Genomic DNA, 16,412 nt, shown 5'->3' on the forward strand with positions numbered 1-16,412 from the left:
AGTTAACGTCATAATATCACCACTAATGGAAATCGCCTATACTGTTATCTCTGAAACTAGGCAAGCTGTTTGAATTTTGTTTGCGGGAATCGAACAGGGCATTAACAGAGATGAATTACCGCACATATAATACATCACTATGACGTCATATCAATTTTTATGACATCATTCCTATTTTTTGACATTTTTTGATTCACAACCCAGAGTTTTCATTGGATGTTCGTGAAACTTGCCATGTATATGCAGAAAGCCCACGCGCAGGCAGTAACCATCTCCAATTTGGGAAATTCTTCCTAGAAAAAAAGTTAACGTCATAATATCACCACTAATGGAAATCGCCTATACTGTTATCTCTGAAACTAGGCAAGCTGTTTGAATTTTGTTTGCGGGAATCGAACAGGGCATTAACAGAGATGAATTACCGCACATATAATACATCACTATGACGTCATATCAATTTTTATGACATCATTCCTATTTTTTGACATTTTTTGATTCACAACCCAGAGTTTTCATTGGATCTTCGTGAAACTTGCCATGTATATGCAGAAAGCCCACGCGCAGGCAGTAACCATCTCCAATTTGGGAAATTCTTCCTAGAAAAAAAGTTAACGTCATAATATCACCACTAATGGAAATCGCCTATACTGTTATCTCTGAAACTAGGCAAGCTGTTTGAATTTTGTTTGCGGGAATCAAGCCGGGCATTAGCACAGATAATTTATCGCAAACCTGATACATCACAATGACATCATATTCTTTTTTATGACGTCATCATTAAGAGGACGAGGATCTTAGCTCATTCGAGCTTGTTTTAGGACAGGAGGGCCTTGCTATTCACTGGGGTTACATTCTTGAATATCCCTGTGAAACGCAAATTCACCATGCACAAACTTGAAGGGGAACCCAAACGCAAAGAAACCACGGTCTAATTTGAAGGGTAAAAAAAAATTAATTTTTTTTTTGCCAGTCAGTGTCAAAAATTGCCCTAGAGTGTCGATTTTCCATTTCTCCAGTGAAGTCACACTATGAACTCACCTTGATCCGAATGGTGTCTTTACATGGAGAAGCAGTGCAGGTCGAGCTCAGATTCCGATACTAATTCTACAATCATTAGCAACAATGATTTTTCTCAGAATGTTGAAAGTGATCAGTGGGATTTTGAAGAAACTATTGGAGACAAAATTAGTGATGGAAACTCTGTTGGGGGGAATTGTGGAGCCGTATCCTTTTGAGCCTTGTGCGAGAAATTCAGAGGAAGAAGGCGACGTGTTCGTGAAGATGAAAATGCCGGTCACATGATCACTTGAGCATGGTAGGGTTTGATTTTTCCATTGAATTGACAGTTTATAAGGGAGGGATTTTGTATGAATTGATAAATAGGTTTATATATTACTCGAGCAGAAATACCCGTAATCGCCCGATAGCATGGCCACTGTCCAGCACACTCGGACATCATGGACAAGATGGGCGACAAATGCTTTGTCCCACCTTTGCAAGCTGACCAGGTGTCTTGTATGTTATGCGATCATCCCGTTTCATATTTTTCCCGGATGCCATTTATGTCTGCGTCATGTCCCCACAATCATGTCCATGAGGCGTCTATGTCCCTCTGCACTGGATAGGGATTGCTTATGGAGGGGTGGGGAGGTGTGGGATGGTGGTGAGTATTGTGGGGGTGATGATTGTGTGGAATGGTGGGGGGGTACTGTAGGGGGTATGATTGTGTGGGATGGTGGTAGGTATTGTAGGGGGTATGATTGTGGGGGTGATGATTGTGTGGGATGGTGGTGGGTATTTTGAAAGTGGGGGGGGGGGTTGTGGGTATTGTGGGAGGATGGTGGTGGGTATTGTTGAGCATGGATGGAGGATGGTGGTGGAGGAGTTCCGATGGCGCAGGTGATGGTTGATGGGGAGATGCTGGAGGGTAGGGGGGAACCCTGAAAGTTTTTGCGTTCAAGGTCAAATCCTCTCGGAGGAGTAGATGGTGATACATACATACTTTCTCTCCACTATAGATGGTGGTTCATTTGATTTGTAGAAATTTCTTTTGACAATAGATAATTATTTTCAGGTGCTCTTGCAGAAAATGCTGGGCATTGGCAACAGGTGTTTGATTCACTGCTCACATCGTCCGTGTACATATGCTGGTAGCTGAGTAGAGATGGTGTTACAGTTTTGAGCGACGGATTTAACCTGCACCTCCCGCCAACCCGTGACTCGGCGACTTATATTTCCTATGCAGTGCCCCTGCCGTTTCCCAACTTGGCAGTTCTACAACTCTCTGTGCAACACCTCCCGCTACCTCCTGTGACAAGGCAGTTTGATCCCAACCAAACAAGACGTTGGACCATCTAAAGGAGCTATAAGTCTCTTATCTCTTATGGAGTAATGCCGGGCCACCCCAACGCTATTCCCAGGTCCTTTTATTTTATACAATAAACAACCTTGTAGCCTTACCTTTAAATTTCGGTTCGGGCTTGCGTAACATCCACAGAGAGAAGCGGGGCAAGCTACCCGGCCACAGCAATTCACCCTCTAAAAAGAGATTTTAAAGGTCTCCCATCTTTTTCTCTAATCACCCTTTGGTACCAGGTGCCTTGCTATCTGCCAGGCAGAGGCCCCTCTCCAGACCGGCAGGTCCTGCTCGCTGCACCAGATTTTGTTATGGAAGTTTTTAACACATAAAATAGAAAAGACTTTAGAGTCCAATAAAGGTCGTTTATTGTGATAAAACAGACGCACATGCAGAGCGAAAGCCTGTTGTGAAATCCAAGCAATCTATAACTATATCTGAAGTTACATTGAGTGTATATATATATATATATATATATATATATATATATATATATATATATATATATATATATATATATATATATATATATATATATATATATATATATATATATATATATATATATTGTTACGGCTGTGGAAATTCGCAGAACACCATATAGGTTCTTAGTTAGTTATGCCAATAAGTCCGTGTTCAGTTAGATTTCCCCACCGTTGTTTAATGGGATTTATTCGTGTCACAGGGCTGTGATTCTTTGAGATAGTGTTTTTCTTTTCCTATCGTTATTTTGGACCAACCACATTTCAACCTCAAACCACAACGCCAACCACGCCACCATCACCACAGCCAAATCACCACAACCAACGTCGCTCTCGACCACCGCTTCGCGGCGGTCTCCACACGCCAAACCACGGCCCTCTCCGTTAATGTAAACCGTCTCGACAAAGCGAAGGAAACCAGAGGAGTTCCGATGGCGCGCGGATTTTCCCGCCTGATTCTCCTGGGACCTGTGCCAATTCTGATTCTCTCGGCCCCCGCGAGGCGTGTGGGGAGGGGGGCGAGAGGGCACGCCCCTTTTCTGGAAGGTTCCCGCAGGTTCTGGAAGGAGGGCGGGGCGAGAGTGAAGGGGCGTGGCGTGAGGGATATAAGGGCGTGCAAGACGCCAGGTCTGGCAGCTCGTGGTTTTTTTTCCTTCGTGGTGGCAGCTCGTGAGCTCGTGTGGTTTTCTTCGTGTGTGGTTTTTTTCGTGGTGGGTGCTCGACTTCTTCGCGGCACCAGGGACACGGACGGGAGGCGCCGCTTTGCCAGTTCTGGCGCGCAAGCCTGCACATCCGTGTGGAGAGCGCCGGAGAGAGCTCGCCGGCTCCGTGAAAGGCCGAGCTCAGCGGCGGCTGTTCTTTCTGCCGTGGGGGGACGGACGCCGCGACTTGCCCACCATCACACCACGAGGGTGCAGGTAACCTGCAACGGTCTCGTGGGATTCGCTCGGTCTGCCAAGTCCCACGCCATAAAGGCCCACGGGCCCCGTCTGACCCCCCTGTCTATGGGGGTGGTCTTTTTCTTGGGGTTTTGCTTTCGAATGAATGTTGGTGGCGCTGTGTCTTGTGAAGTAAAACTGTTAAGTGGTTGTACATAACTTGCTTATAGTCTGTTGTAGTGCTTTTACCTTGCTCATGTCTTGCCCCCTTCCCCCCATTGATTGCATGACTGTATATGTGCATGTGTAAAATAAATGTGTTTGTGTGAATGTACCCCGTTCGTTGCGTCCTCCTTTCACCACATTGAAATGCCATCTTGCATCTTGGAATAAGAGTTGGGGTTGTTAAATACCCGGTAAATAGAATCGGATCCGGCGAGGTCAGGCGATAATACCCGCTCAGTTAGCACTGCAGAACGGAACGAACCGCTTGGGCGGTTCGTGGCCGAGCCGACCTGCGCCGAGGTACAGTCTCCCGCGCGGGTACTTAGGTATATCGAGATTCGGCGATTGACCCTATTCTGCGCGAGTAGAAAATTGGCTAGGCCGTGGTGGGGTTGAAGACCCACCCGTGACAGGGTTCCGGCGTTGCTCCGGAAGGTCACGACAGAATTGTCCGTCCGGTGGGCGAGCGGCTACTCTTTATGGAAAGCGGCCGTTCGCACGCCGGGCGGGCGTAAATTCGTAACTATGTATATATATATATATATATATATATATATATATATATATATATATATATATATATATATATATATATATATATATATATATATATATATATATATATATATATATATATATATATATATATATATATATATATATATATATGTATATATATATATATATATATATATATATATATATATATATATATATATATGTATATATATATATATATGTATATGTATATATATATATGTATATGTATATATATATGTATATGTATATATATATGTATATGTATATATATATATATATATGTATATATATATATATATATATATATATATATATATATATATATATATATATATATATATATATATTGTTACGAATTCTGGCCCGTCCGACATGCGATCGGCCACGTAACTCAAATCGCGACGCGTCGCCCACTGGAACGGACAATTCAGTCGTGACCCTCTTGGAACTACTGCCAAGGAAGTAGCCACGGGTGGGGGTTTAACCTCACCACAACCCAGTCCGCATTCGACCCGCGCAAAATAGGGTGAATCGCCGAATGTCGATATACCTAAGTACCCGCGCGGGTCGCGTACCGAGGAGTTGTACCACGCCGCAGGTCGACTCCGGACACGAACTGCTTAAGCGAAGGTGGTGGTGTTTGAGTTGTTGAGGGATAATTATTGGTCCAAAATAACGATAGAGAAAGAAAAACGGCTAAGTCAAAGCGTTGCAGCCCGGATGAATCACACATATTCCCTTTAAACAACGGGTGTGGACTAACTACACATGAACTTATCGATATATCTAACCTGAGGACCTTTCTGGTGTATTGCAAATTTCCACAGCCGTAACAATATATATATATATATATATATGTATATATATATATATATATATATATATATATATATATATATATATATATATATATATATATATATATATGATTTTAACGAGGCATGGTATATGTCATAAGCATCATTTCCAGGAAAGCTAATTAATCAATGTTAAACTACAAAAGGCTTTTCAAAGCAGAAATAATTAAAACTGAAAGAAAAACATTTCCATATTTGGTTAAGTGTGCACCTCACGTAATGAGGGAGTCTGGGATAGAGACTCAATTTAGCATGTGTGTGTGGTACAGGGCAACTCTCTCATACAGATAAGAAGAACAAGGCATGCAGTGTTTATCAAAGTCCTTGACCACTGCAGGCAAATCTCCCTGCACAAGTATCTCTAACATTTATTTATTAAATTCCCTCTCACACACAAGCTATGCCAAGTATAGTTAGCAGTTTAATACAGTACACAAGTTTAATTTTAATTCATTTACCACACTGGGCACATGAGTTTTTTTTTTCCTGCTGATAGAAGTGGATTAACAGTATGAACACATCAGTGTTGTCTGAAATGACACTGATATTAGTGTTCATACCATTCTCCTCCACAATGCTCAGCAACTGATGTATGATGGTGACATCAGCTTCCTCTTGAGTGTTTCTCATGTCTTCGTGGTGGATTGTTGTCATACCTTCATGGATTTCAATATGGACTGGATCACTGCCTGTCATGACAAGTTTAAGGTGCGTCCTTCGCCTCAGTTGTTCCCGCCGTTCATGTGGAGTCTCGACAATCAAATCGATCAGCTGAACTTCGTTGTAGGGCACAGTCAATGCAATTTTTTGTGGTGGAAGAAGCATCGAGCATGAGAATTGATGCTGTCTGCTTGCTGCTTTCCCTCTTGCTGAACGAGTGTCATCTTTGATGCTACAATCAACATACCTGTCAAATACTAAGTAGACATTTGTGTCCTTCATCTTTTTTGTGACTATTCAACAAAATTGTCCATAAATTATTGAACTGTTCTTTGTGATGGCCAGTGAACGACCCACATCTTGGCTGATCTGTCAATTATAACATGAGTAGCCTTTGGTGCATATCTTGTTGTTAATTCAACTTTCAGTTTGTTCTTGAGCATAGATTTATTTGTTGCTACTCTCATTTTGCCAGTTTTGGTGAACATTGAAGTTGGCATTGGTGTCCGCAAGAACATCGGCAAGATTCATATCCCTTCCAGGAACTTTGCAGCCCAATGATGCGTGAATAAATGACATTGGTGTCATATATTTTTGCTGATCCCACCTTGATGTGCTTCTTCGTTACTGCCAAAATCTGCACTTGTTTGCGAAGGCCATGCGTTTTCATATTTTTTTCCATCATCTCCTGGCCTATGGGCACAGCTTCATTAACATTTATTCCAGAATCAGTTGCTATTCTACCATTTACAATCTGGATGATGGTGTCTTTTGGATGGGTTGATGGGTCAAGTGGATCAACTGATTGTTACAATTTAACTTTAATATTGGTTTTGTCTTTGGCATCTGATGTTATTCTGGCCTTCATTTCCTCTTTGTGCAGATGAGCATCATATTTCTCCTTTGAAGTCACATTGGAAATGTCTTTGGCCAGAACACTTCAAGAGTGAAGGCTCAAGGCCCATGTCTCCAGGATGTTTGGTTTCAGTGTGATACGAATGATGCCATTGGGTCCCTTTCCACGGTGCATTAATGTCGTCTCGATCATCATATCCATCCACATGTCATTGCAGTTACCTGGTGTGTGCCGAGTAACATGATCTCATAAACTTTTCAAGAATATCATGTGGCATTGCTTCAGCATAGCACAGATAATAACGGCCATACTGGGCATAATTTGGGTGACGAGCAGAAAATATATAGGGTATCATGTAGAGAAAATAGAAGAAGTGCCCAATCTGCTTCTTTCTCAGCTCGACAAAACATCATCAGAAGAACAGGTTTGATCAAAGCATCTACCCAAAGCTGGGTTGTTCTATTTGGATTGGCTCTACTATATAAAATGGACATCAGGTCATTTGTGTCAATTTGCTGTATTGTGTCATGAAGAAGCTCCTCAACAATCATTTACATTGCCTGGAAATTTTGTGGAAACTAATGTCATGTTTTTTAATCATGCAAATTAGGTAAATAGAGCATAAATATCATAAATGTATGGTGCTCATTGGATTGCCCACATCAGAAACCAGAGGAATTGACACTTTAATGAACTAAATACACAAAGATTTGTTGATATACGCTGAATTTCATATTTTGCATGTACACCAAGCTGTCTGAGATGGTAACCATATAAACTAGTGATTTCTGCAAAATGCTCAAGGGTGCCAGCTTGGCATCAATGAGATTCTGATTCGACATGGTCTGAAGATTTAAAATCAGTAAAGATCCCATGTGGGACCTCGACTGCAAGGTTATCTCAAACGTCCTCTGGGCTATATTATTTTCCTGTATTTAGAACTTAAAATAAAATTCATTTTCTCGAGTTATGAAGATCATGAAACTTACCTTTAATAATAATGATAAACTTTATGCAATAATGCGATGGCAATGTTGATGGCGACGATAAAGATGAGTTTATGGAGATGATGATGATGATGATGATGATGGGGGATTTGAGGGGGTTATTGTGTTGATGGCCCAATTTAATTGGGTGAATAAATGTGGAAAATAGTTCCCCAACCCACGATTATTTGACCGCATTGACCACAATCCACAAACCTTGCCTCCATAAATTGATCGCAATAGAGCAAATCCGCAAAGGGGAAACGAGGCCCTCCTGTAATGCGCAAACCTGGAAGGTCGGTACTCTGCTAGTTTGAACATAATTTGAATATTTGGTCACTGAATTGGTTCACCAATCAAAACCTAGAAGCATATTGTGTTTGGGGTCAAAGGGTTTATCCGATTGACATGAAATTGACTTGAAATTTGAACAGGGTTCGCATGTTGGGTCACTGAAGGCTGTTGTTTGAGGTCAAAAGTTTAAACGTTAAGATCTCGTAAAATCGTCAGTTTTCATCCGATTGACTTGAAATTTGAACAAAATTTGCCTATTGGGGTCACTGAATTGGTTCACCAATCAAAATCTAGAAACCGAATGTTTTCAAAGTCGAAGTCCCACAAAATCATCAATTTCATCTGATTGACTTGAAATTTGAACAGGTTTTGCATATTGTGTCACTGCGACCTATTATTTTCGATGTCAAACGGTCAACATCACATGAAATCATCAATTTCCATCATATTGACTTGAAATTTGAACTGAATTTGCATATTGAGTCACGTAATTGGTTCACCATAATTCAGAATGATCAATCTAGCCATTTTGACATGTCATTGGTTTGCGTGACAATAATGTCACCCCATTATAATCAAATGAGACCTTTTGTGATTTTATTATTGCCATACCTCAACAATGTTTCAAGAGATAAATTTGAAACTTGTACAGTTTATTTATTATTCTACGTGTGTGTGTGTGTGTGTGTGTGTGTGTGTGTGTGTGTGTGTGTGTGTGTGTGTGTGTGTGTGTGTGTGTGTGTGTGTGTGTGTGTGTGTGTGTGTGTGTGTGTGTGTGTGTGTGTGTGTGTGTGTGTGTGTGTGTGTAGAATTGTTCAAGGGTAAAGCAAGGTTGAGGCTATCTGAAACAGGCAAAACACACCTATTAATCGGCAATTTTGAAAATTTATCAGCTTAATTTGTGATGTAAAACACTTGACAGGTCAAATTTTGGAAATTGCCAAATTGCTGTTTCCATGACAACTTCTTTTTTTGGGGGGGGGGGGGGATTTTGCAAGTATCATGCTTTGCATGACATCTTTATTTCCTTGTTTTTTGTTTTTTAAAAATTATTTATTTATTATCCCTGCTTGATAGATTCTCGGATTTGGGTCATGCCGTGTACTGACCTTAACGCACCGGGCTCAGATCAAACGTTTCACCTCACATCTGCTCAAACTACTGAAGGCACAGGCGAGCAAGCATATCCGCATTTCTGACCTTCCACAGGCATACCATTGGTGAGTTCTTCATTTGAGCTTGCCGGTTTTAATTTACCCAAAATGGGGCTCGGTGCGTGCGCACACATCTGTTTACTGCTCCTCCTTCCATGGGTTTGTCTGTCTGGGAATGAATAGCATCAGTTTTCTTTTTACTCTTCATAGTTTGGAAGTTGGCACTGTCTGTTGCCCTTTATGGCTCATCCTGTTCCGTTGGGAATCAAACTTGGATGAGACAACGTTAAGGTGAATGCATGACCTCTGAACTAACCTATAGTTCCGTTGTTATTTGCTTTCAGGTGTTTTTCTCGCTCTTGGGATGTCACCGAATATGGAGTGAGTGAGGTTGTGGACCTGCTAAGTGATGTCCCAGAAGCGATGGTCTCTGTTTGCTCTCAAGATGGAGAGACATATCTGTCCCTTCCCAGGAAAGGTGAGTTTGCTTGTGAGGTGAGGCAAAAGTGGTCATTTTGAGATGACAATGGCAAGCTTACAATACTGTAGCTTTCGCTTTGAGCAAGTTACCTCACTCAAATAAAATGCTTACGTTGCATTCACAACTTTTGTTGAAAGTGGACTTTCCAGGTCAGGACCCATCAATAACTTTCTCACTTGCAGTTGCTTGAGTTGGTACCAGCCTTGGGACATTTCATCAAACAAGGCATTGCATTAAATATTTTGAAATCCTGAGATTTTTTTGTGAAGGTCCATTTACATATTCTTTAGGTATGAATGGTGGGAGTTTTGTACCCTCCCTCCTCCCTCCCCCTCTTCTATATGATAAAAGGAACCATGCATGTGAGTTCCACCCATTGGTTGGACAGTTTGCCTCCACCCACAATTTATAAATTATGGCTGCCAATTTAGGAACCCTTTAGAATTTACCCTTTCGAACCACTTATAATTACCATTTCTCTCAAGCAGCGCTTTTACTGTGGAGGTTACGCAGACGTGCTGTGATTAGCCCCCGTTGGACTTGGTCTGAAACGGGGCCTTATGGATTTGGTCTCGATTTGTGTGTGTGTGTGTGTGTGTGTGTGTGTGTGTGTGTGTGTGTGTGTGTGTGTGTGTGTGTGTGTGTGTGTGTGTGTGTGTGTGTGTGTGTGTGTGTGTGTGTGTGTGTGTGCGTGTGCATGTGTGTGTGTGCGTGTGCGCGTGCGCGCAGCCATATCTCAGATATGTTTGGACCAAATTTATTTGTACTTGGCACAAAGACAACACATGGGATACATATGTGTCATTTTTAATTTTTTTTGAGATCAGATCCAAGATGGCTGACTGGTGGCCATTTTGTTACTTAAACTTGTCCCCAACCATTTTTCCGACATGCATGGTCGGATTTTGTTCACACTTGCCAAAAGCACAGCAAACAATGGCAGCATACACTCACACCTAATTTTATTTTGCGATCTGATCAAAGATGGCTGACTGGTCGACTGGTAGCCATTTTAGTTGTAGATAAATATGGGCTAGTCCTTTAACTCCACACAGCGAATTTACTACAACAGGTGCTATGACATTTTATGTCTTTTTTTTTACTTGTTTCTGACTATTTTCTTGTGGTGGTAATTCCTTTCAGTGTGCTGGTTATGATGATGATGCTTAAACCAGAACAAAAATCTCACACATTTAAAATGCAATGATGTGCTGTAAATGAAGTCCCATTGATTTTTTCTGTCATCTCTCCAGCGGTTGGTGAAAAAGAAGGAGGTTTATTGGCACCGAGCCACCGTTTCTTTAAATTGGCGGCAAAGATGGCAAGCCTTTTATGTCAGGTCAGGTTCGATCTGTGACCTGCTACAGGTACCATGTAAACCTGTACTAACCTGTTCCATGGTCGGGTTGTCAGCGACTAAACCGTCTCCCACACCAGGTTTTCTGGCGAGGAGGGTGTTTGGATATGGACACCCAGCAGGATTAAAAACAAAACCTGACAAAGGGCGGAGGAGCTCCTTGTGAGCCAACGGCCATCCATATCTAGTGCCCAACTGTGTCTGCGGACGTCCTCCTGTAGTTGGGTTACTTTTTATGAGGAGGTTGGTGGCAGGATTTGCACTCCAGCCACCGTAAAACCCTTCATTCCGCAAAACGCAAAAACGCAAAAAAATCTGAAAACCCACTCCGTGGGAGTACCTCCTGTGCAGCTTCCCTTCACCGGATGACGGGATTGGTGCAAAGCCTTCGGGACACCCAATCTTTGATGATAGGAGGGAAACCACGGGGTAACATCCCTGGGTCAGATTGCGGGAGAGTGTGTCGGAGTGGTGCTGAGGTGTCGTCCACCACACGGCAGTCTCCTTGGGTTAACCTGAGGCGGTCCCTTCGGGTGGGTGCCTGGAATGTCCTATCCCGAAGAGAGGATGATCACCTGTCTCTGTTATCATCTGAGCTCAAGCGTTTGGACATCGGGATTGCAGCTCTCTCTGAGGTTCAGAGACCGGATTGCGACGAGATAATGGTGGGTGGTTACACCTACTATTGGTCTGGTTGCTCTGATGGTTACCATACCCAAGGAGTTGCTGTAGCTGTGTCCAATAAGCTGACCCCAATGATAATTGAGGTAACACCAGTCAACGAGCGTATCATGAGATTAAGGATTCGTCACTCCTTCGGTGTCATTTCCCTGGTCTCTGTTTATGCTCCGACTGAGGCGAGTGATCTCACCGTGAAGGATGCATTCTACGCCACGCTCGAGTCTGTGGTTGATCAGTGCCCCAGACGAGATACACTTCTAGTCTTGGGGGATTTCAATGCATCGACTGGAACTGATAGGGATGGTTATGAGGTGTGTGTTGGTCCCCATGGGTCAGGAACTATGCACCAGAATAGCACTAAGTTCTTTGACTTTGCAAGAAGTCATGGACTTAGGGTGGCTGGTTCATGGTTTCAGCGCCCACAAGCTCATCGCTGGACTTGGTATTCCAACGCTGGCAGTGTGGCAAAGGAGATTGACCATGTCCTCATTGACGGTCGTTGGAGGATGATCCACAACTGCAGGGTCTACCGGAGTGCTCAGTTCCTCAATACTGACCACAGGCTTGTTGTAGCAACTCTAAAGCTTCACCTTAATTCCTGGAGAATGGTACCATCCCAGCCTAGGCTGGATGTTGGCAAGCTCAGGGATGCGAGAGTAGCTGAGGAGTTTGCGAACAGGCTGAGTGGACAATTGGGGGGTCTGGGTGCTTTGGGGGGTTCTGAAGAGTTGTGGAGTGCCTTCAAGACCACCATCCTTGATGTTGCCGGTGGATGTCTTGGAGCTCACCGCAGGGCAAAGAAGAATTTTGTCTCTCAAGGGACACTGGATACCATTGACCAGAGTCGCAAGGCCAGGCTGAATGGCAGAGCTGAGCTGTTCAGGGAGCTGAGGCGTAAAACTGTACGTGCACTGAGGGTGAACAAGGAGGCCTATGTGCGAGGAATCTGTGAGGGGGTAGAGCATCACCTGTGGACAGGTGATTCTCGTCCCGCTTACAGGGGAATTCGTGCATTGCGTTCATCCAAGCCCATCCCTCGGAGCACTGCAGTTCGAGCAGAGAGTGGTCGGCTCTTGACAGAGGAGTCTGAAGTGAAGGCCCGCTGGGCCGGTTACTTTGACCGGTTGTACCAGGCTGATCCCCCAGCAGTCGAGTTGGACGTCAAGGGTGTTACAATCCCTGTTACTGACCCTCGAATCAACTGTGGTCCACCTTCGCTTGTGGAAACATGGGCTGCGGTGAACCAGTTGAAACGGGGAAAAGCTCCAGGGATCTGTGGCATCCATGCTGAACTTCTCAAGGCTGGTGGAAGTGCTGCACTCGTGTCGTTGCATGCAGTTTTGTGCTCTGCCTGGAACACAGGCATCATCCCAACTGACTGGAAGAGGGGCCTTGTTGTCCCTCTCTGGAAAGGGAAGGGTGATCGCCAAGACTGCAAAAACTACCGAGGGGTGACGCTGCTCTCAGTGCCAGGCAAGGTCTTTGCTCGGATAATTATTGATAGGGTTCGCCACCATCTGCTTGAGCACCAGCGTCCAGAGCAGTCAGGCTTTACACCAAAGAGGTCAACGATTGACCGTATCCTTGCCCTTCGTGTCCTCACCGAACGCAGACGAGAGTTTCGGCAGGGGCTGCTTGCAGCCTAAGTTGATCTCTGTAAAGCGTTCGATTCAGTGAATCGGGATGTCCTCTGGAGGATTCTTGGTCTTCGTGGAGTGCCACCAAAACTGATCGATCTGATGTCTGAACTCTACTCTGGTACTGAGAGTGCTGTGAAGTGTGGTGGTACAATCTCTGACTGATTTCCAGTTGTTACTGGAGTTCGTCAGGGGTGTGTACTGGCCCCCACACTTTTCAGCACTTGTATGGACTGGATTTTAGGGAGGATGTCGGACAGATCAAGCTGCGGTGCATCGTTTGGGAATGTCAAGATCTCGGACCTTGATTTTGCAGATGATGCAGTCATCTTTGCGGAGACTTTAGACATCCTTTTGGGGGCCCTCGAGGTGCTGAATGAGGAGTCGGAGCCGCTGGGATTACGGGTTTCTTGGGTCAAAACTAAGATCCAGGCTTTCGGTGACATCTTGGATGCTGCTGTCCTGTCTGTGTCTGTTTGTGGTGAGGATGTTGAGGTCGTGTAGAGATTCACTTACCTTGGCAATGATATTCATGTCTCTGCTGGCTGCGAGTCAGAGGTCAATAGACGTCTGGGTCGGGCCTGGGGAGTCATGGATTCACTGGATCATGGGGTGTGGCGCTGCCGGTACCTGTGCGGGAGGACGAAAGTCCGAGTCTTCAGGTCCTTGGTACTTCCAGTCTTGCTCTATGGATGCGAGACTTGGACTCTGACCAAGGATCTGAGACGGAGACTTAATTCCTTTGGTACCAGGTCTCTTCAGAGAATCCTTGGCTATCGCTGCTCGGATTTTGTGTCCAACGAGCGGTTGCTGAGAGAGACTCGGATAAGATTTGTTACCTGCATAGTCCGTGAGCGTCAGTTGCGGCTGTATGGACATGTGGCTCGTTTTCCTGATGCTGATCCTGCTCACCAGATTCTCTCAGCGAGGGAGTCTCATGAGTGGAGGAGGCCAGTGGGCCGACCACGTGCCTCGTGGTTGCAGCAGGTTGACCATCATCTCAAGGAGATGGGGATGGGCCTGGCATCTGCCTGGGGGATGGTCAGACGGAGGCCCCTGGAGTACCGGCGGAAAGTGGGCGCAGCGACCCGCTGTTCTGGCACATGCTCCCATACCTGACCCTGATGGCAAGCAGAAGGGGATACTCGTTTGTTGTCGTCGTGATTGTTTAGCCAAACAAACAAAATCCATTTCGCTCAATAGTCTTGGTAATGTTGAGCAAAAGTCACTTAAATATTGATGTGTTGAGTGGCTTTTGAATAAGAATGGCAAATGGCTTGTAAGGAAAAGCGTGCAAGCTCCAAATTGTCATGGTGATGAGCTCCTGTTGAGTGAACCTTGCAGTATCCACTGCGTCTATAGGCTTTCTGGAAGGACTCCACAGATTGGCTACTCGTGTTCACATATTTGCTTTATTACAAATACTGCATTCGCAAAATGTAAAAAAATTAATGAGTCATTACATTCTCTTAAAATTGACAGGTTTCTGTGAAGCATGATACGGGAGCTGAAAGTGTTACATATTCCGCCGTTTCAATGTGTGAATGCCCGTTTGTTTTTAAAAGCGGGAGGATGGTGAGAGTAAAGATAGGACAGCTGTGAAGGAGTGCTTGGGGGTTGAGGATTTTCGCTGGATGGGAGGAAGCATGGAGGGGTTTGTGAGGGGTCGTTGAAGACTTGAGTGTGGGGAGTGGATCAATGCCTTTGTGTTGGGAGGAAAAGGGTGAGGACTGTGAGCGGGGGGGGGGGGGTGAGGGGTGGAGAGGGGTATGGAACAAAGATGGGACAGAGTTGAGTTGGGAGGGGAGGCTGAGGCTTTTTTGTTGAGTTGTTAGGTGTGTATGTGTGTGTGTGTGTGTGTGTGTGTGTGTGTGTGTGTGTGTGTGTGTGTGTGTGTGTGTGTGTGTGTGTGTGTGTGTGTGTGTGTGTGTGTGTGTGTGTGTTGGTTCACTGTTGGGGGTGAGGGAAGGGGGGGGGGTCGGGGGAATGATGATGTTCTCATACCTTTAATTTGTCTGACACATCATGACTCTTACTTCCTTTTCCATTACTCATATTATTTATGCTTATTTAATATGTTGATGGTACTTTGGAAAGCATGTATGCTCCACACCCTTTCAGCCTCGATATACTTGTATAATCACAAAATTGTTTCAACAAACTGAAGGAATGCATTGCTGCATATTCTTTACAACAGCTTTGTTCCCCATTATCATTGGGAGAAATCTTTGTTATTTCTTTTGTTTGTTATTCAGCTTACTCTTTATGCCTCCGCTGACGAAGTCGCCAGATGCATTATGTTTCTGGGTTGTCCATCCATCCGTGCTAATTTTCTGTTTTCTCTGCAACTGCTTATCCCATTGACAAAAACATTTCACAATCGGTGTGCCTACTCGTGTGGAAGGTTTTAATGATCATTATGATGTTGTAGGTCATGTGGTGTGGCAGCCATGTTGGAAAAAGGGAAAAAAACTTTGGACCTCTGTATCTGAAACTACTCCATGGAAAAAAATTGAAACATGGCACATGTGAAGTACTCCTCATGGGAAATGAGTGTGATTTTTTTTTGACGATGTCACAGGTGATTTTGTTATGATGTCATAATTGCAGATATCAAACGCTTTATCTGATCAGAATGAAAAATTTTGAGGGTCATCTCAGGCTAAAGTGTATGGGGGAAACAAATTGATGGCGTCATCAGTCACATGGTTTGGCGGCCATATTTTCTTTAACATTAAAGCCTTGACGTCACGACGTCGAAGAGTGCCATTCTAGTTTTATTTTAGTTTAGCATGTGTACAATGCTCGCATTCACTGCTGCATTCAACCACTACAGATTCCACCACTAGGCCTCTTCAGACAGCGAGAACAAAGGAAACATAAAGCATGAGTCAGAGGCACAATAATCTTTCCAGCAATCAGAAATGAACACACAGAAGATGTGCCAATTCGGAAACCTCCACTTGTT

General features: G+C 44.1%; 1 protein-coding gene across 2 annotated transcripts in view; it reads left to right on the plus strand.

Annotated features, from left to right (window-relative positions):
* The window catches only part of MARF1 (meiosis regulator and mRNA stability factor 1), a 121,089-nt gene that overhangs the window by 72,809 nt on the left and 31,868 nt on the right, over positions 1 to 16,412 (plus strand). For both annotated transcript variants that reach the window (XM_085862548.1, XM_085862550.1), the window contains exons 17-18: positions 9,212 to 9,354; positions 9,633 to 9,766. In XM_085862548.1, the coding sequence (XP_085718674.1) occupies positions 9,212 to 9,354; positions 9,633 to 9,766 (277 nt within the window). The remainder of the gene's footprint in view (positions 1 to 9,211; positions 9,355 to 9,632; positions 9,767 to 16,412) is intronic.

The sequence above is a fragment of the Eptatretus burgeri genome, chromosome 17, assembly GCF_056783735.1.
Source record: "Eptatretus burgeri isolate ZD-2024b chromosome 17, Ebu_testis_v1, whole genome shotgun sequence".
Classification (NCBI taxonomy): Eukaryota; Metazoa; Chordata; class Myxini; order Myxiniformes; family Myxinidae; genus Eptatretus; species Eptatretus burgeri.